Genomic DNA, 20,827 nt, shown 5'->3' on the forward strand with positions numbered 1-20,827 from the left:
GTCAAGCACCCTGGAGGGTTGCACCCTTCCTAAAGACACCACTGACTAGCATTGCACCAAAAATTACACCTCTTGCTAGAGCAGAGAGGGTGCTGAGGCTTCCTTATGCATGGCATAACCTCAACCAACCATCAAGTTTCTCAGTAGCATGGAAGGCTTCTGCATCTGTCAGATTTTTAAATCTTTTCATCCCAATGTTCAAATGTGTAGATGTCTGGCCACAGACTTCTTACCTGCTTCAGAATGAGCCTCCATGCTTGGAACTGGAACAACAGTGGGAGTCTCTAGGACACCTGATTCTGTTTCTGAGCATTGTGTCAGGTTGCAGTACTCCCACCTCACACATGGATCAGTTGTGTAACACCAGGGTTGTTTCCCAGAATCTGGATTCCTGCAGTAGTTCCTGGTCAGGCCACTGCAAATTCCAGAACAATACAGGTTACAAGAGATGGTAAAAAATTCAGGGGCACCCAGCACTGTCTAAATTTTGTTACAATAAAGTGTTAAAAAGTGACATTTGAATATTCCCATTTTAGGTAAAATGATATTCCCAAGGCAAAAATGGTCCTCAAGTTCTAAAGAACAGTGTAAATTTCCAAGATAGATTATAATGTATATTTTAAAAAATCAAAAATAGTCTATGCTCCATTTAAAAACTGAGGTCATGCATAAATGTACACAAGAAAAAAATTAGAGCTGGGTGCGATGGCTCACACCTGTAATCCCAGCACTTTGGGAGGCTGAGGGAGGCAGATCACCTGAGGTCGGGAGTTCAAGACCAACCTGACCAACACGGAGAAGCCCTATCTCTAGTAAAAATACAAAATAAGCTGGGAGTGGTGGTGGGTGCCTGTATTTCCAGCTACTTGGGAGGCTAAGGCAGGAGAATCCCTTGAGCCCAGGAGGCAGAGATTGCAGTGGGCCGAGATCGCAACATTGCACTCCAGCCTGGGCAACACAAGCAAAACTCCATCTCAAAAAAAAAAAAAAAAAAAGGAAAAAGAAAATATCAGAATATGTTTCTCCTTCTGCCAACTGCATTCCTCCAGAAAACTGATGTGGATTTTTTAAGTGTGCATCTTAGATTTTATTAATGCACATAAAAATATATAATATATTGATATCTGTCTACTTCTTTATATCCTTCTCTAGGACTCTACAGTAACATGTAAATTGGAATCAAAATATATTTCTTCAGGGAAGAAATGGCATCCAACATGACACCATTCCCAGGCCAGCCCCCTTACTCTATGTATTCGCAGTGTAGCTAAATGGCTATACATTTACAGTAAAAAACAATTGTGAAAACAGTATTAGTGTAAACACCATATCAGGTAGATCAAGTGGGTTTACGTCTATAAGCCTTATCAAAGCTTCCGTGGAAAAATAGCTCCCAGGCAGGATGCCATTTCTCTAGCATGGGTTCCTGGGCAGGACCTCCTCTCCTGCTCTCAGTCCATCCTCTGCTGGAAACAGCCACTCAGGGACTGAGGGGATGAAGGGTGAGTTGAAACGGATGCATGGCATAAAGGGAGATGGCTAGGTAGACTATGAGATATGAAGAGGTCGGACAGCTGCAGAGGAGTCAGAAAACAATGGAGTAAGAGGCAAAGGTGGTGAGTAACCTGCGGTGGGTGTATCTTGGAGCATTTGCTCCCCCTTATGAATCCCAGGAACATTGCTCCAACCTCTCAGTATTCTCGCATTCATGACCTGTGGCTGTCTGTGAAAACGGGAAATGTATTATGTGCCATGGGGATCCAACACTGTCTCTCTAGAGACTACACATGTGACCTAGTCTCAAGCACAGACCTTCCATTCAAGAAGCTTGTTCTCTGAGCATCTGGATGTGCTCAGAGCCGAGCAGTTGACTTATTTTTCTTCCTTGGCTGCCCTCTTTTTGACATATGGAATATTCTTGTCATAGAATATACCTCAGTGTTCACAATTTTGTGATTACTCTAGAATTTGCAATATCTCTTTGAACCCAAATATTTCAAACATTTATTAATATTATGTACCATCATAGGTAAGGCAAGAAACTTACAATGGTATAATTCTTTATTCCCTACACAATTTATGCTACATTTTCAAATTTTTACTTCAAATATGCTAAAATAATACATATTGCTGTCATTTTGCTTCAAGCAGTCAAATATAATTTAAGGCAATTAAGAAATTTGATCAAGAAAATATTTTTGCATTTACATCTACATTTGCCATTTGCTGGGTTCTTCAATATGTGGGATGCAGAAAGTTCCCACCTTGTACTATTCTTCTTGTACGTAATTCCCTTTGGGCCACATCTTTTGTGACATAAGCCTGCTGATTCCAAATTCTCATAGCTTTCGGATTTCTTGTTCGGGGGGTGCACAAAATGCAATTATACAACATTGATGAACCTCAAGGCAGCGTATAGCTGAATGTAGCATTCTCGGTTGATCTCTTCTTTTCCCTGTTTATCATTTTAATGATATTCCTTTGCCTGCAGTTTGCCATGTTTCTGATGAGAACACATTAGCCATTTGTATCACTGTTCCTCTAGCAAGACACAGCTCTTTTTCCTACAGTTTCTCACAAGATATTTCTTGATATTATATCTTTGTCTTCTGAGAGTCAAACTGTGATGTACCAAAGTGCTTCATACAGTTTTCTTTTTGAAAATTCCCTTTCTGATCCACTGAGCCTATTGAATCTGTAATTATTTAACGTTCTTCATATTAGGAAGGTTTTCAGCCATTCTTGCTTCAGGTACTTGTTACTGTTTCAGTATCACCTTCCTCTCCTTCTGTGCCTTGCTTCTCACAGGTAGGAAACGTTTTTATATTTTCCTTCATGTCTGTGAGGCTTGGTTGATTTCACTTTTCAGGATTTGTGGATGTGAGTGTGTTTGTGTGTGTTTGTAAGCTTGTGCATGTGTGTGTGTGTGTGTGTGCGTGCGCACGCGCGTAGCTGTTTTCTGTAGTTTCTATAAATTTTCTTTCAGTTAGTTTTTCTTCTGAAACTTCTAACTGGATGAGGAGGCCACCCAGTACTTTTTTGATTTAAGGCATACCTTTCACTAGAGTTCTAATTTGATATTGCTCTTTTATACTGTTACTTTCTCTTGATGTTACATCTGCTAGGTTCCATACTCATATTTTCTGAAATCCTAGAACTCAGTTAACACACTGATAGGTCCAATTTTTATGCCATTCTAATCATTCCTGTCATTTCTGGGCCTATTTGTATTGACTGATTTTTCTCCTGGTCGTGGGTCATAACCAACACTTTCTATGTTTAGGGAGTTTTTAAATTTAGGACTCACACTGTCGATACCGCATAGCTGAGCCACTTGATTTTGCTGTTTACCTCTAAGGAGGGTTGTGTTTTCCTCTAGAAGGCAGTTAATTCACTTGGAAACCTTTTTGGTGCTTAGAGATTTGCCTTTAGGCTCAGCTAGGTTTTGTCTGGAGCTGCCTTTATTCTAGGAATATATTAATTCTACCCTTAAAGTCTGGCTTTTCTGGGATCTCTACTGAATGCCCAAGATGTTCAGTGACTTCTCTCTCCTCTGGCTAGTTAGAACTCTAATATCCGCCAGTGCTATGTGAGCACTGTCATCTTTACTGAGCTCACTGTTTCCTTGTAGATGCTGTTTTCTCATAGTTGTCCCCTTGTAGTTGCTCAGTAGATGTCCTTGGCCCTACTCTCCTGTGGAGCCCTTTTCTGTGCACAAGCAGCTTCATGTTTAGCCAATGACTTGAGGAGACTTCTATGCATATTCCCAGAGCTCCTTTCCTCCACACATCCGCTCTCATTCTTAGCAGGCCTAGAAAAGTCCTAGCTACCTGAGTAATCCCAAACTCCAGTCTCTCTCCTCCATTCAGCAAGATAGCTACAGTCCACATGTGCTCCATCTCCCTGCTCTTCAGTGCAGGAAGGGTCTCCAAGAAGACAGCCAGGGAGGGCACTTATGGAGCTGATCTCATTGTTCCCCCTCTCACAATTCTCTCGGTCCTCTACCGTCTGTTGTCTAACATGCAGAAACCATTTTTCCATGTCTTTGGTAGCCACTTACAGCAGAGAGGCTGGACACAGGGTGGTCAGACCAGGGCTTCTGACCATCTACCCACCAGGCTTAATTTTCAGCATCTGCCTCTTTGCTGACTCTCATCTGCCTTCCTGCCTTTGCTCTTCCCTTGCTGGCAGCCTGTATCTTGTTAGAGCACTGGTGCTCAGGACCAAGTGTGTTTCTACCCATTGGAAAAGACGTAGATACAGAAAGAGAGACATTTGCCTCTCCATAGATATGCAAATATTTTTTTCTCTTGAACCAAGACAGAAAAGGCCAACATAACCTTCACTTCAGGAATTGGAGGTTAGAATGATAGTATTCCAAGGTGGAAAGGCTGCATTGGCCCTCAGTGGGTGGTGTGGAAAGGTACTCTTAAGTGTTTGGTCGTTTGTGGTCCTGACTTTTTCCTTAATGTGATCTCCTCGCCTCCAGATATCCTCCTGCTCCATAAAACTAGGAGGAAGGAGAGCCAGCCTAACATTTCTCTTCTCTCAGACTCTGCTCCAAGGCAATGTTCCTGAGACATTTTGCTATGCCCTTTGCATCTGACACAAGTTGAGTCTTGAGCAGTCAGCTTGAAACATGACTCTTCTAATAGAAACTTCAGTTGGCCCTTCCTTCTCTTATGGTAAAGAACAAAGACGTACGCATTTGGGTACTTTTCTGGGGTCCTACTGTGCTGGTGTGGTGTCATAGATGACCAAGCTTGGCAGGTTCTTCCTGTGACAGTGGTGAAGTATGTGCCTCGATAACTCTGTCCATTACCGTGGTAGCACTGCTGCTCCCAAGGCCTTGGCTCTGTTGGTGCTGAAATTAAAAGAGAAAAAATCAAGCTGAGTATTTCCTAGAACAGAGAAACAGGTGAAGCCATTTATGACACAAACCAGGCAGGAGTTTCTGATATTACGACCCTTCTCTTTTCTCTATTCTTAGGCAGATGGACATGAGAACATAAACAAACAAACACCAAAGCGACAGATTTCTACCATTCTAGAAGTGTAGTACATTCATAGAACTATTTCCTGTAAAAGCTCAGAGAAAAACAGCAGATGAGAATGCTTCTCATAGGAAACTGTGCTCACAGCCAAGCTGGTCTTTAGGGATCTCTACTGAATGTTCACGGGAACAATGGGGCATGAGAGAACAAAGGGCTGTGCATTTGGCGGTGTGGGCTGTAGGTGGTGATTGGCTATCAAGGGTGGAGGTGGGGACAGACATGGAAACATTGCGTATTTCCCTAAAGTGTTGATCACGGGAGCCAAGGCCTTCAGCTTCTGGGCGATCGGGCAGAAAACAGTTCTGCAACTAAGACTGCAGGCAAAAACATTTTGCCTCTTAGGGATGGTTGGAGGCCAAAATCTTATCCCCTTGCAGGAAGGACGGAATCCTCTCATGTCCCGCATTCTGCATCGTAATAAAGCAGAAGTCTACTACTCTTTCTCTCCAGACCCCTCCCCACTATGCACACACAAGTACAAGTTCCATCAGAAGGAGGTGTCAGAACACTAAGAAATCACTCACTTCAAAGCCTAGGACTGCGGAGCCTGCCTGGGACTGAGGAAGCTCATGTACTGCTCCATAGACCCAGGGTGATATGGAATTAATGCTGCCTGTTAGGTTTCTCGAGATTCACAAGCTAGAGAGCCACATTTCCTGGAATCTGCAGTGCTGAAGATTGCAATGAACGCTGTCTACCTTAAGAAATCCCTGGACAAGTGACTCGCTTCGAAAGAGTCACACATCTGACAGCATGTGACAATAGGAATTTTGGCTAGGACACTGACCCAACCCCTTTGACAACAAGGTGAGTGGTGAAGTCCACCAACCTGGAGGGTTCGTGCCCATCCTAAAGACACAGCCCACTCACGTTGCACCAAAAATCACTCGTCTGGCTCCCCCACAGAGTGCCCTGAGGATTCTTCCAACATGACAGACCATCAACCAACATGTGAGCACGTGCGTAGCACGAAGGCTTCTGCAACAGTGGGAGTGTCAAAGGCTTTTCTACCCAGTGTCCAAGCGTGGAGATGTCTGGCCACAGACTTCTTACCTGGTTTGGAAGGATCCTCTAGGCTTGGAACCGGGATAACAGTCAGAGGCACGACTGCAGTCCCTTCTGTGTCTGAGCATTGTGTCAGGTTGCAGTACTCCCATCTGACTTTGGGATCCATCGTGTAACACCAAGGGCCTTCCACAGGATCTGGATTCCTGCAGTAGTTCATGATCAAGTCACTGGAAATTCCAAAAGGATATACGTCACAAGAGGTGGGACAATATGCAGGGGCACCCAGCACCCTCTCCGTTTTGCTGTAACAAGGTCATAACCAGGGCCTTTGAAATATTCCCATTAAAAGTACCATACAATTGCCGCAAGCATGAATGGTTCTCAAATTCTCATCCACTCTGCACATTTCCAATAATTAATGGATTTTAACTGTTTTATTTTTGTTGTTTGCAATGCTTCTTGGAAACACTGAAATAGTACACACATGTGGCCTGGAAGGGATCAGAATATTCTCCTTCCACCTTTGGCCAATACATCTCTCTGGAATAACTGGTATGGATTTTGACGTGTGTATTGTGGAATCATTTATGCACACACAAGAGTATCTCGATCTGTCTAGCTGTCTTTATCTCTCTCTACAGGACTTCATATAGTATTGTGAGAGGTGGAACTAACATAGAGTTCCTCAAAGAAATAATGGTATCCAGGATGATATCAATCCCAGGTCAGCTTTCTAACTCTTTGTGCTCAAAATGTAGCAAAAAGGCTCTATGTTATTATCATGGAAAACCATCATGCAAATAGTGTTACTGTCTGTCGATACCGTATCAGGTGGGTCAGAAAGGTTTGTTTCTGCAAGACTTATTAAAGCTTCCGTGCAAAACTAGCTTCCAGGCAGAATGCAGTATCTCTAGGATGGGTCCCAGTACATGACCTCCTCTCCTGCTCTCAGTCCATCTTCTACTGGCCACAGCCACTCCGGGACTGAGGGAATGGGGGATGAGTTGAAGGAACAGTGGGTCCCAAGGCATAAACAGAGACGGATGAATAGACTATGAGATCTGAAGAGGTTAGGCAGCTATGAAGAAGTTAGTAGTTGGTCATTTGTGGTCATGACCATTTTTTTCATGTCTTTGGTAGCCACTTATGGCAGAGAGACTTGCCATTGGATGGTGGGACCCCAGCTTCTGTGCATCTATCTAACCCCTTAGCTTACTTTTCAGTCTCTGTCTCTCTCCTGAGTCTCATCTGTCTTTTTGCCTTTGTTCCTCTCTTCTTGGAAACCTGGACCTATTCAGACCACTGGTGCTCAGGACCCAGTGTGTTTCTGCTGATTGAAAGAGACATAGATATTTATAGATAGAGATTTACCTCTCCATAGATATGCACGTATGCTTTCTTCGAGATCCAAGATAGAAAAGGCCAACACAACCCTCACTTCAGGAAATCAAGGTTAGAATGATAGAATTTTAAGGCAAAAAGGCTGCATTGGCCCTTAGAGTGTGTTGTGGAAAGGAACTCTAAACTTTTGGTAGCTTGTGATCCTACCTTTTTCTTAATGTGATCTTCTCGCCTCCAGATATCCTCCTGCTCTATAAAGCTATAAGGAAGGAGAGTCAGCTTAACATTTCTCTTCTCTCAGACCCTTTGCTCCAAGGCAATATTCCTGAGACATTTTGCTATGCCCTCTGCATCTGAGACAAGTAGAGTCCTGAGCAGTTATCTCAAAGCAGGAGTCTTCTAAAAGAAACTTCAGTTGGCCCTTCCTTCTCTTATGGTAAAGAACAAAGACGTACGCATTTGGGTACTTTTCTGAGGTCCTACTGTGCTGGTGTGGTGTCATAGATGACCAAGCTTGGCAAGTTCTTCCTGTGACGGTGGTGAAGTATGTGCCTCGATAACTCTGTCCATTTCCATGGTAGCACTCCTGCATTGAAGGCCTTGGATCAATCAGTGCTGAAATTAAAACAGAAAAATTCAAGGTGAGTATTTCCTAGGACAGGGAAACAGATGAAGCTATTAATGCCACAAACCAGAAATGAGTCTTCAAGAATTACAATCATTCTCTTTTTTTTATTTGTAAGCAGATGGACATGAGAAAACAAACAAACACAAAAGCAACAGATTCCTACCATTCTGGAAATGTAGTAAGTTCTTCTAAATATTTCACGTAAAAGCTTAGAGAAAAACAACAGTTCAGAGTCCTTTTCATGGGAAACTGCTCTCATGTGCAAGCTCATCTCTAGGGATCTCTACTGAATGTTCATGGAGACAATGGGGCATGAGAGTACAAAGCGTGATGGATTTGGCAGTGCAGGCTTTAGGTGGCGATAGGCTGTTGAGGTCAGAGGTGGGGACAGACATGGAAACTTTGCATGTTTCCTCAGACCCTTGATTACCAGAGCCAAGCCCTTCCGCTTCTGGGTGATCAGGCAGAAAACGGTTCTGTGTCTAGCACTGCAGGCAAAAACACTTCACTTATTAAGGATGGGAGAAGGCTAAAAGCTTATCCCCTTGGAGGAGAGACAAAATCCTCCTGTCCATTCTCTTTTCTTTATTCATAGTCTGATGAACATTCTGCATTGCAGTAAAGCAGAAGTCTACTACTCTTTCACTCCAGACCCCCCACAGGTACAAATTTCATCAGAAGTAAGTGCAAGAACACTGAGAAATCACTCCCTTCAAACTGAGGGCTGCAGAGCGTTCCCAGGACTGAGGAAGGTCTGAAAGATAGAGCCTGGGAGCTCACGTACTGCTCTACAGACCTAGAGTGATATGTAATTAATGCAGCCCTTCTAGGTTTCTCGAGATTCACAGGCTCGAGAGCCCCATTTCTTGGAATCTACAATGCTGAAGATTGCATTGAATGCTGTCTATTAGAGGAAATCCTTGGAGAAGTTACTGGCTTGGAAATAGTCACACAGCTGACAGCATGTTACAATAGGAATTTTGGATTGGACACTGAGATAGCCCGTTTTACAAAAAGGTGAGTGGTGAAGTCAAGCACCCTGGAGGGTTTGTGCCTATCCTAAAGACACAGCCCACTCATGTTGCACCAAAAATTACTCCTCTGGCTCCCCCAGACACGGCACTGAAAATTCCTTTAACATGGCATATCTTCAGCCATAATTCAAGCACTCGTGTAGCATGGAAGGCTTCTGCGTTAGCAAGAGTTTCCATGGCTTTTCTACACAGCGTCCAAGTGTGCTGATGTCTGGCCACAGACTTCTTACCTTGTTTGGAAGTATCCTCTCGTCTTGGAACCGGGATAACAGTCAGAGGTGCAGCCACAGCCCTATTCTGGTCTGAGCATCCTGTCAGGTTGCAGTACTCCCACCTGACTTTGGGATCTGTTGTATAACACCAAGGGCCTGCCGAACAATCTGGATTCCTGCAGTAGTTGGAGATCAAGCCACTGAAAATCACAAAACAATACACGTTAACAAGAGGTGGGACAATATGCAGGAACATCCGGCACCCTCTCCATTTTGCTGTAACAAGGTGATAACCAGTGCCTTTAAAATATTCCCGTTATGGGTACCATATGATTGCCACAAGCATGAATGGCTCTTAAATTCTCATCCACTCGGCACATTTCTAATACGTAATACATTTTAACTGTTTTTTTTTAAAGACCTGAAGTAGCAAATTCCTTTTAGAAACACTGAAATAATACATACATGTGGCCTGGAAGGGATGAGAATATCCTCCTTCCATCTTTGGCCAATCCATCTCTCTGGAATAAACGGTACGGATTTTGATGTGTGTATTGTGGAATCACTTATACACATACAAGATTATCTCGATCTGTCTAGCTCTCTTTCTCTCTCTCTACAGGACTTCATATAGTATTGTGCAAGGTGGAACTAACATAGGGTTCCTCAACGAAATAATGGCATCCAGGATGATATCAATCCCAGGCCAGCCTTCTAACTCTATGTACTCAAAATGTAGTGAAAAGCCTCTATGTTACCCATGGAAAACCATCGTGCAAATAGTATTACTGCCTATCCATATCGTATCAGGTGAGTAAAAAGGTTTGTTTCTTCAAGACTTATAAAAGCTGCCCTAGAAAACTAGTTCCCAGACATGATGCAGTACCTCTAGGATGCATCCCTGGACAGGACCTCATCTCCTGCTCTCAGTCCATCCTCTACTGGTGGCAGCCACTCTGGGACTGAAGGAATGGGGAATGAGTTGAAAGAACAGTATGACCCAAGGAATAATGGGAGATGGCTGAATAGACTATGAGATCTGAAAAGGTCAGGCAGCTACAGAGTTGTCAGCAAACAATGGCGCTAAGAGGCAAAGCAACTGAGAATCCCGCACTGGGTGTATCTTGAGCATTTGCCTTTTGTTATGACTCCCAGGAACACTGCTCCAACCTCTCAGAATTCTTACATTCATGACCTGTGGCTGTCTGTGAAGATGAGAAATGTATTATGGGCCATGGGGATCCAACACCTCTCTCTAGAAACTCTACACATGTGAGCTAGTCTCAAGCACAGAATGTCCATTCCAGGAAGCTGATTCTCAGAGCATTTGGATGTGCTCAGAGCCAAGCAGTTGAAAGACTTCTTTTTCTTCCTTGGCTTCCCTCTTTTGGATACAAGGAGCCTTCTTGTTATAGAATATATTTCAGCCTTCAAAATTTAGGGATTGCTCTAGAATTTGCAATATCTCTCTGAAACCACATACTTCAACATTTTATTAATATTTTTAACCATCATAGATAAGGCAAGAGACTTACAATGGTATAATTCCTTTTATTCCCTATCTGATTTATGCCATGTTTTCAAATTTTTACTTCAAATATGCTAAAATAATATGTATTGCTGTCATTTTGCTTCAAGTAGTTAATGCTCATTTAAGTCAATCAAGAAATTTGATCAAGAAAATATTTTGCATTTACATCTACATTTGCCATTTGCTGCCTTCTTTATTATGTGGGATGCAGAAAGTTCCCCTCTTGCACTATTCTTCTTCTACCTGATTTCCTTTGGGTTACATCTTTTGTTACATAAGCCTGCTGATTTCAAATTCTTACAGTTTTGGGTTTCCTTGTTTCGGGGGGTGCACAAGATGCATTTATACAACATTGATGATATTCAAGGTATTTTATTGCTTGATGTAGCATTCTCAGTATATCTCTTCTTTTTCCTGTGTATTGTTTGGACCATATTCCTTTGTATGCAGCTTGTCATGTTTCTGATGAGAACGCATTAGTCATTTGTATCACTGTTCCTCTAGCAGACACAGCTCTTTTTCCTCTGGTTTCTCATGAGATTTTTCTTGATACTGTATCTTTGTCTTCTGACAGACAAGCTGTGATGTACCAAAGTGCATCATAGAGTTTTCTTTTTGAAAATTCTCTTGCTGATCCATTGAGCTCCTTGAATCTGTAATCTTTTTATGTACCTCATTTTTGGAAGGTTTTCAGCCATCCTTGCTTCAAGTATTTGTTTCTGTTCCAATCTCTCATTCCTCTATTTCTGTGACTTCTTTCCCACATGTAGGAAATCTTTTATATTTTCCTTCATGTCTGTGAGGCTTGGTTGATTTCATTTTACAGTATCTGTGGATGTGTGTGTGTGTGTGCGTCTGTAACTTGTGCATCTGTGAGTGTGTGTGTGTGTGTGTAGCTGTTTCTTCAGCTTCTATGGGTTTGTTTTCAGTTAGTTTTTCTTCTTAACTTTTAACTGGATAGGGAGGCCATTCAGTAATTTTTTATTTAAGTCATACATTTCACTAGATTTTTAATTTGTTTTGACTTTTTTTTACTGTTACTTCCTCTTGATATTACATTTGTTTGGTTCCATATCCATGTTTTTTTAAATCCTAGAACTCAGCTATCATACTGGTATGCCCAATATTTATGCCATTCTTATCATTTCTGTCACCTCGGCCTACTTGTATTGACTGATTTTTCTCCGGGTCATGGATCACACTAAATGATTTTCAATGTGTAGGCAGATTTTAATTTTAGGACTCACACAGCTGATATCGCACAGTTGAGCCACTTGATTTTGTTGTTTACCTCTAAAGAAGGTTGAGTTTTTCTCTAGCAGGCAGTAACTTGACTTGGACACCATTTTGATGCTTGGACACCTGCCTTTCAGCCTTGCTAGGTTTTCTCTATAGCTGCCTTAATTCTAGGAATACACTAATTCTACTCCTAAAGTCTGGCTTTTCTGGGGTCTCTGCTGAATGCCCAAGATGTTCAGTGTGGTCACTCTCCTCTGGCTGGTCAGAACTCCAACCGCCCCCAGTGCTATCTCAGCTCTGTGAGCTTTATTGAGCTCACTGTTGCCTTGTAGTTGCTGTTCCTCAGTAGATGTCCTTTGCCCTAGTCTCTTGTGGAACATTTTTCTGTGCACAAGGAACTTTATGTTTAGCCAATGACTTGAGGAGATTTCTATACGTATTCCTAGAGCTCCTTTGCCCCACAAATCCGTTCTCATTCTTAGCTCGCCTAGAAAATCCTAGGTACCGGAAAATCCCAAACTCCAATCTCTCCTCCATTCAGCAAGATGGATACAGTCTGCATGGGTTCCGTCTCCCTGCTCTTCCGTGCAGGAACGGTCCCAAGAAGAAAGCCAAGGAGGGCATCTGTGGAGTTGATCTCATTGTACTCCTTGTCGCAATTCTCTCAGTCCTCTACCATCTGTTGTTTTACATGTGGAAACCATTTTTCCATGTCCTTTGTAGCCACTTAGAGGAGAGAGACTGGCCATGAGTTGGTCAGACCCAGGCTTCTGTCCATCTACCCACCCCTTTTATTTTTCAGCATCTGTCTCTTTGCTGTCTCTCATCAGCCTTCCTGCCTTTGCCCTTCTCTTTCTGGCACCTCATATCTGAGACCATTGCTGCTTGGGATCGAGTTTGTTTCTACCCATTGGAATGGACGTAGAAATAGAAAGCTTCGAGTCTCCATAGATATGCACATACTCCTTCCTCGTGAGCCAAGACAGAAAGGGCCAACACAACTTTTACTTCAGGAATCAGAGGTTAGAATGATAGAATTCCAAGGTGGAAAGGCTGCATTGACTCTTACTGTGTGTTGTAGAAAACACTCTTAAGTGTTTGGTCATTTGTGGTGTTGACAGTTTTCTTAATGTGATCACCTCGCCTTCAGATAGCCTCCTGATGCATAAAGCTATGAGGAAGGAAAGCCAGATTAACATTTCTTATCTCTGAGACCCTTTGCTTCAAGGCAATATTCCTGAGACATTTTGCTATGACCTCTACATCTGAAACAAGTTGAGTCCTGAGCACTTAGCTAGAAGCATGACTCTTCTAACAGAAACTTTAGTCAGCCCTTCCTTCTCTTATGGTAAAGAACAAAACGTACGCATTTGGGTACTGTTCCGGGGTCCTACTATGCTTGTGTGGTGTCATAGATGACCAAGCTTGGCAGGTTCTTCCTGTGACGGTGGTGAAGTATGTGCCTCGATAACTCTGTCCATGTCCATGGTAGCACTCCTGAACAGAAGGCCTTGGCTCAGTCGGTGCTAAAATTAAAAGAGGAAAAATTAAGCAGTGTATCTCCTAGAACAGAGAAACAGGTGAAGCCATTTATGACACAAACCAGAAAGAAGTCTTGGAGAATTATGACCATTCTCTTTTTTTTATTTGTACACAGATGAACATGAGAAAACAAACAAACACCAAAAGAACAGATGCCTACCATTCTAGATATGCAGTAAGTTCTTCCCAACATTTCATGTAAAACTTAGAGAAAAACAACAGTTCAGAGTGCTTCTTATGGAAAACTGCGCTCACGTGCAAACTGCTCTCTAGTGATCTCTACTGAATGTTCATGGGGATCACGGGGCATGAGAGAATAAAGGGCTACGCATTTGGCGGTTCAAACTGTAGATGGTGATTGGCTGCTGAGGGTGGAGTTGGGGGCAGACATGGAAACCTTGCATGATTCCCTAGACCGCTGATCACGAGAGCCAAGGCCTTCAGCTTCTGGCCGATGGGGCAGAAACCGGTTGTGCGTCTAGGACTGCAGGCAAAAATAGTTTGCTTCATAAGGATGGGTGGAGGCCAAAATCTTATCCCATTGGAAGAGAGATGGAATTTTCTCATGCCCCACATCCTGCATTGCAATAAAGCAGAAGTCTCCTACTCTTTCTCTCCAGACCCCCCACAAGTACAACTTCCATTAGAAAAAGGTGCAGGAACACTGAGAAATCACTCACTTCAAAGCCTAGGCCTGCAAATCTTGCCCAGGTCTGAGGAAGGCCTGAAAGACAGAGCCTTGGGAGCTCATGTACTGCTCCATAATGCAAGGGTAACATGGAATTAATGCAGCCCTGTTAAGTTTCTCAAGATTCACGGGCTTGAGAGCCACATTTCTGAGAATCTGCGATGATGAAGATTGCACTGACTATTGTCTACTTGAAGAAATCCCTGGAGAAGCTTACTGCATTGGAAAGAGACACATATCTGACAGCATGTTACAATAGGAATTTTGGACTGGACACTGAGATAACTCATTTTACAATGCAGTGGTGAAGTCGAGCACCCTGGAGGGTTTGTGCCTATCCAAAGACACAGCCCACTCATGTTGCACCAAAAATTACTCCTCTGGCTCCCCCAGACACTGCACTGAGGATTCCTCCAAAATGGCAGATCCTCAACCAACACTGGAGCACCTGTGTAGAATGAAGCCTTCTGCATCGGTGGGAGTTTCCATGGCTTTTCTTCTTAGTGTCTAAGCGTGGAGATGTCTGGCCACAGACTTCTTACCTTGTATGAATGAATCCTCTAGGCTTGGAACTGGGATAACAGTCAGAGGCATGAACACAGTCCCTTCATCGTCTGAGCACCGTGTCAGGTTGCAGTACTCCCACCTGACTTTGGGATCTGTCGTGTAACACCAAGGGCCTGCCGAACAATCCGGATTCCTGCAGTAGTTTGAGATCAAGCCACTGAAAATCACAAAATACACGTTACAAGAGATGGGACAATATGCAGGAACATCCAGCACCCTCTCCATTTTGCTGTAACAAGGTCATAACCAGTGCCTTTGAAATATTCCCGTTATGGGTACCATATGATTGCCACAAGCATGAATGGCTCTCAAATTCTCATCCACTCGGCACATTTCTAATAGGTGATACATTTTAACTTTTTTTTTAAAGACCTAAAGTAGGAAATACCTCTTAGAAACACTGAAATAATACATACATGTGGCCTAGAAGGGATGAGAATATCCTCCTTCCATCTTTGGCCAATCCATCTCTCGGGAATACATGGTATAGATTTTGACGTGTGTATTGTGGAATCACTTATACACATACAAGAGTAACTTCATCTGTCTAGCTCTCTTTATGTGTCTCTATAGGACTTCATACAGTACTGTGCAAGGTGGAACTAACATAGAGTTCCTCAATGAAATAATGGCATCCAGGATGATATCAATCCCAGGCCAGCCTTCTAACTCTGTGTACTCAAAATGTAGTGAAAAGCCTCTGTGTTACCCATGGAAAACCATCGTGCAAATAGCATTGCTGTTTGTCGATACCGTATCAGGTAGTAAAAAGGTTTGTTTCTGCAAGACTTGAAGGGGTGGCCTGCCCCTCCACACCTGTGGGTATTTCTAGTCGGGTGGGACGAGAGACTGAGAAAAGAAATAAGACACAGAGACAAAGTATAGAGAAACAACAGTCGGCCCAGGGGACCGGCACTCAGCACACCAAGGACCTGCACTGGCACCGGTCTCTGAGTTCCCTCAGTTTTTATTGATTATTATTTTCATTATTTCAGCAAAAAGGAATGTAGTAGGAGAGCAGGGTGATGATAAGGAGAAGGTCAGCAAAAAACATGTAGCAAAAGAATCTATATCATAATTAAGTTCAAGGGAATGTACTATGACTGGACGTGCACGTAGGCCAGATTTATGTTTCTCCCCACCCAAACATCTCAGCGAAGTAAAGAATAGCAAGGCAGCATTACTGCAAACATGTCTTGCCTCCCGCCATAGGGCGGTTTTTCTCCTATCTCAGAATTGAACAAACGTACAACCGGGTTTTATACCGAGACATTCAGTTTCCAGGGGCAGGCAGGAGACAGTGGCCTTCCTCCATCTCAACTGCAAGAGGCTTTCCTCTTTTACTAATCCACCTCAGCACAGATCCTTTACGGGTGTCGGGCTGGGGGATGGTCAGGTCTTTCTCATCCTAGGAGGCCATATTTCAAACTACCACATGGGGAGAAACCTTGGACAATACCCCGCTTTCAAGGGCAGAGGTCCCTGCGGCTTTCTGCAGTGCATTGTGCCCCTGGTTTATTGAGACTAGAGAATGGCGATGACTTTTACCAAGTATACTGCTTGTAAGCATTTTGTTAACAAGACACGTCCTGCACAGCCCTGGATCCCTTAAACCTTGATTTCATACAACACTTGTTTTTGTGAGCTCCAGGTTAGGTCAAAGTGGCTGGGTCAAAGTGGCTGGGGCAAAGCTACAAATTAACATCTCAGCAAAGCAACTGTTTAAAGTACAGGTCTTTTTCAAAATGGAGTCTCTTATGTCTTCCCTTTCTACATAGTCACAGTAACAGTCTGATCTCTCTTTCTTTTCCCTACAAGACTTATAAACGCTACCCTAGAAAATTATTTCCCAGACAGGATGCTGTATCTCTAGGATGCATCCCTGGACAGGACCTCATCTCCTGCTCTGCCCATCCTCTACTGGTGGCAGCCACTCTGGGACTGAGGGAATGGGGAATAAGTTGAAAGAACAGTATGACCCAAGGCGTAAATGGGAGACGGCTGAATAGACTATGAGATCTGAAAAGGTTGGGCAGCTACAGAGTCGTCAGCAAACAATGGCGTAAGAGGCAAAGCAACTGAGAATCCCGCACTGGGTGTATCTTGGAGCATTTGCCTTTTGTTATGACTCCCAGGAACATTGCTCCAACCTCTCAGAATTCTCAGATTCATGACCTGTGGCTGTCTGTAAAGACAAGAAATGTATTATGGGCCATGGGGATCCAAAAACTCTCTCTAGAAAATCTACACATGTGGCCTAGTCTCAAGCACAGAACCTCCATTCCAGGAAGCTGATTCTCAGAGGATTTGCATGTGCTGAGAGCCGAGTAGTTGAAAGACTTCTTTTTCTTCCTTCACTTCCCTCTTGGATGCATGGAGTCTTCTTGTTATAGAATATATTTCAGCCTTCAAAATTTAGGGATTGCTCTAGAATTTACAATGTCTGTTTGAATGCACATATTTCAACCTTTTATTAATATTTTTTACCATCATAGATAAGGCAAGAAACTTACAATGGTATAATTCCTTTTATTTCCTACCTGATTTATGCCATGTTTTCAAATTTTTACTTCAAATACGCTAAAATAATGTATACTGCTCTCATTTTACTTCAAGTAGTAAACGCTCATTTAAGCCAAGTAAGAAATTTGATCAAGAAAATATTTTGCATTTACATCTACATTTGCCATTTGCTGCCTTCTTTATTATGTGGGATGCAGAAAGTTCCCCTCTTGTACTATTCTACCTAATTCCGTTTGGGTTACATCTTTTGTTACATAAGCCTGCTGATTCCAAATTCTTATAGTTTTGGGTTTCCTTGTTTCGCAGAGTTCACAAGATCCATTTATACAACATTGATGATATTCAAGGTATTTTATTGCTTGATGTAGCACTATCTCTTCTTTTTCCTGTGTATTGTTTGGACCATATTCCTTTGTATGCAGCTTGTCATGTTTCTGGTGAGAACGCATTAGTCATTTGTATCACTGTTCCTCTAGCAGACACAGCTCTTTTTCCTCTGGTTTCTCATGAGATTTTTCTTGATACTGTATCTTTGTCTTCTGACAGACAAGCTGTGAGGTAACAAAGTGCATCACAGAGTTTTCTTTTTGCAAATTCTGTTGCTGATCCACTGAGCTCCTTGAATCTGTAATCCTTTTATGTACCTCATTTTTGGAAGGTTTTCAGCCTATTTGCTTCTGTTCCAATCTCTCATTCCTCTATTTCTGTGACTTCTTTCCCACATGTAGGAAATCTTTTTATATTTTCCTCCATGTCTGTGATGCTTGGTAGAATTAATTTTACAGTAGTTGTGGATGTGTGTGTGTGTGTCTGTTTTTAAGTTGTGCATCTGTGAGTGTGTGTCTGTGTGTGTAGCTGTTTCTTTAGCTTCTATGGATTTTTTTTTTCAGTTAGTTATTCTTCTTAAACTTCTAACTGCATAGGGAGGCCATTCAGTAATTTTTTATTTAACACATACTTTTCACCAGATTTTTAATTTGATTTGACTTTTTAATACTGTTAATTCCTCTTGATATTACATCTGTTTGGTTCCATATCCATGTTTTTTTAAATCCTAGAACTCAGTTATCATAGTGATATGCCCAATATTTATGCCATTCGTATCATTTCTGTCACCTGGGCCTATTTGTATTGACTGATTTTTCTCCGGGTCATGGATCACACTAAATGATTTTCAATGTGTAGGCAGATTTTAATTTTAGGACTCACACTACTGATATTGCACAGTTCAGCCACTTGGTTTTGTTGTTTACCTCTAAAGAAGGTTGAGTTTTTCTCTAGCAGGCAGTAACTTGACTTGGACACCATTTTGATGCTTGGACACTTGCTTTTCAGCTTTGCTAGGTTTTCTCTGGAGCTGCCTTAATTCCAGGAATATACTAATTCTACTCCTAAAGTCTGGCTTTTCTGGGGTCTCTACTGAATGCCCAACATGTTCAGTGTGGTCACTCTCCTCTGGCTGGTCAGAACTCCAACTGCCCCAGTGCTATGTCAGCTTTATTGAGCTCACTGTTGCCTTGTAGTTGCTGTTCCTCAGTAGATGTCCTTGGCCCTAGTCTCTTGTGGAACATTTTTCTGTGCACAAGGAGCTTTATGTTTAGCCATTGACTTGACGAGACTTCTAAATGTATTCCTAGAGCTCCTTTGCCCCAGGAATGCCTTCTCATTCTTAGCTGGCCTAGAAAATCCTAGTTTCCTGAATAATCCCAAACTCCAATCTCTCCTCCATTCAGCAAGATGGATACAGTCTGCATGGGTTCCATCTCCCTGCTCTTCCGTGCAGGAAGGGTCTCCAAGAAGAAAGCCAGGGAGGGCATCTGTGGAGTTGATCTCATTGTTCTCCTTCTCGCAATTCTCTCAGTCCTCTACCATCTGTTGTTTAACATGTGGAAACCGTTTTTCCAGGTCTTTTGTAGCCACTTAAGCAGAGAGACTGGCCATGAGTTGGTCAGACCCAGGCTTCTGTCCATCTACCCACCCCTTTTATTTTTCAGCATCTGTCTCTTTGCTGTCTCTCATCAGCCTTCCTGCCTTTGCCCTTCTCTTTCTGACACCTCATATCTTTTCATACCATTGATGCTTGGGACCGAGTGTGTTTCTACCCATTGGAATGGACGTAGAAATAGAAAGAGATTCGACTCTCCATAGATATGCACATACTCCTTCCTCGTGAGCCAAGACAGAAAAGGCCAACACAACTTTTACTTCGGGAATCAGAGGTTAGAATGATAGAATTCCAAGGTGGAAAGGCTGCATTGACTCTTACTGTGTGCTGTAGAAAACACTCTAAGTGTTTGGTCATTTGTGGTGCTGACAGTTTTCTTAATGTGATCACCTCGCCTTCAGATAGCCTCCTGATGCATAAAGCTATGAGGAAGGAGAGGCAGATTAACATTTCTTATCTCTGAGACCCTTTGCTTCAAGGCAATATTCCTGAGACATTTTGCTATGCCCTCTACATCTGAGACAAGTTGACTCCTGAGCACTTAGCTAGAAGCATGACTCTTCTAACAGAAACTTCAGTCAGCCCTTCCTACTCTTATGGTAAAGAACAAAACGTACGCATTTGGGTACTTTTCTTGGGTCCTACTATGCTTGTGTGGTGTCATAGATGACCAAGCTTGGCAGGTTCTTCCTGTGACAGTGGTGAAGTATGTGCCTCGATAACTCTGTCCATTTCCATGGTAGCACTCCTGCACAGAAGGCCTTGGCTCAGTCGGTGCTAAAATTAAAAGAGGAAAAATTAAGCAGTGTATCTCCTAGAACAGAGAAACAGTTGAAGCCACTTATGACACAAACCAGAAAGAAGGCTTGGAGAATTACGACCATTCTCTTTTTTTCATTTGTACACAGATGAACACGAGAAAAAAAAACAAAGAAACAAACAAACACCAATAGAACACATTCCTACCATTCTAGAAATGTAGTAAGTTCTTCCCAATATTTCATGTAAAACTTAGAGAAAAACAACAGTTCAGAGTGCTTCTCATGGATAACTGCGCTCACGTGCAAATTGGTCTCTAGTGATCTCTACTGAATGTTCATGGGGATCACTGGGCATGAGAGAATAAAGGGCTACGCATTTGGCGGTGCAGACTGTAGATGGTGATTGGCTGCTGAGGGCGGAGGTGGGGACAGAGATGGAAACCTCGCACGTTTCCCTAGACCATTGATCACGAGAGCCAAGGCCTTCAGCTTCTGGCTTCTGGCAGATTGGGAAGAAAACGGTTGTGTGTCTAGGACTGCAGGCAAAAACAGTTTGCTTCATAAGGATGGGTGGAGGCCAAAATCTTATCCCATTGGAAGAGAGATGGAATTTTCTCATGCCCCACATCCTGCATTGCAATAAAGCAGAAGTCTCCTACTCTTTCTCTCCAGACCCCCCACAAGTACAACTTCCATTAGAAAAAGGTGCAGGAACATTGAGAAATCACTCACTTCAAAGCCTAGGCCTGCAAAT

At 42.7% G+C, this 20,827-nt stretch overlaps 1 protein-coding gene across 1 annotated transcript in view; it reads right to left on the reverse strand.

The window, feature by feature from the left end:
* LPA (lipoprotein(a)) overlaps nucleotides 1-20,827 on the reverse strand; it is a 213,677-nt gene that overhangs the window by 26,418 nt on the left and 166,432 nt on the right. Inside the window, 8 exon segments of the mRNA XM_063605063.1 lie at nucleotides 234-415; nucleotides 4,705-4,864; nucleotides 6,108-6,289; nucleotides 7,859-8,018; nucleotides 9,296-9,477; nucleotides 13,414-13,573; nucleotides 14,820-15,001; nucleotides 19,930-20,089. Of these exon segments, the coding sequence (XP_063461133.1) occupies nucleotides 234-415; nucleotides 4,705-4,864; nucleotides 6,108-6,289; nucleotides 7,859-8,018; nucleotides 9,296-9,477; nucleotides 13,414-13,573; nucleotides 14,820-15,001; nucleotides 19,930-20,089 (1,368 nt within the window).

The sequence above is a fragment of the Pan paniscus genome, chromosome 5 (assembly GCF_029289425.2).
Source record: "Pan paniscus chromosome 5, NHGRI_mPanPan1-v2.0_pri, whole genome shotgun sequence".
Lineage (NCBI taxonomy): Eukaryota > Metazoa > Chordata > Mammalia > Primates > Hominidae > Pan > Pan paniscus.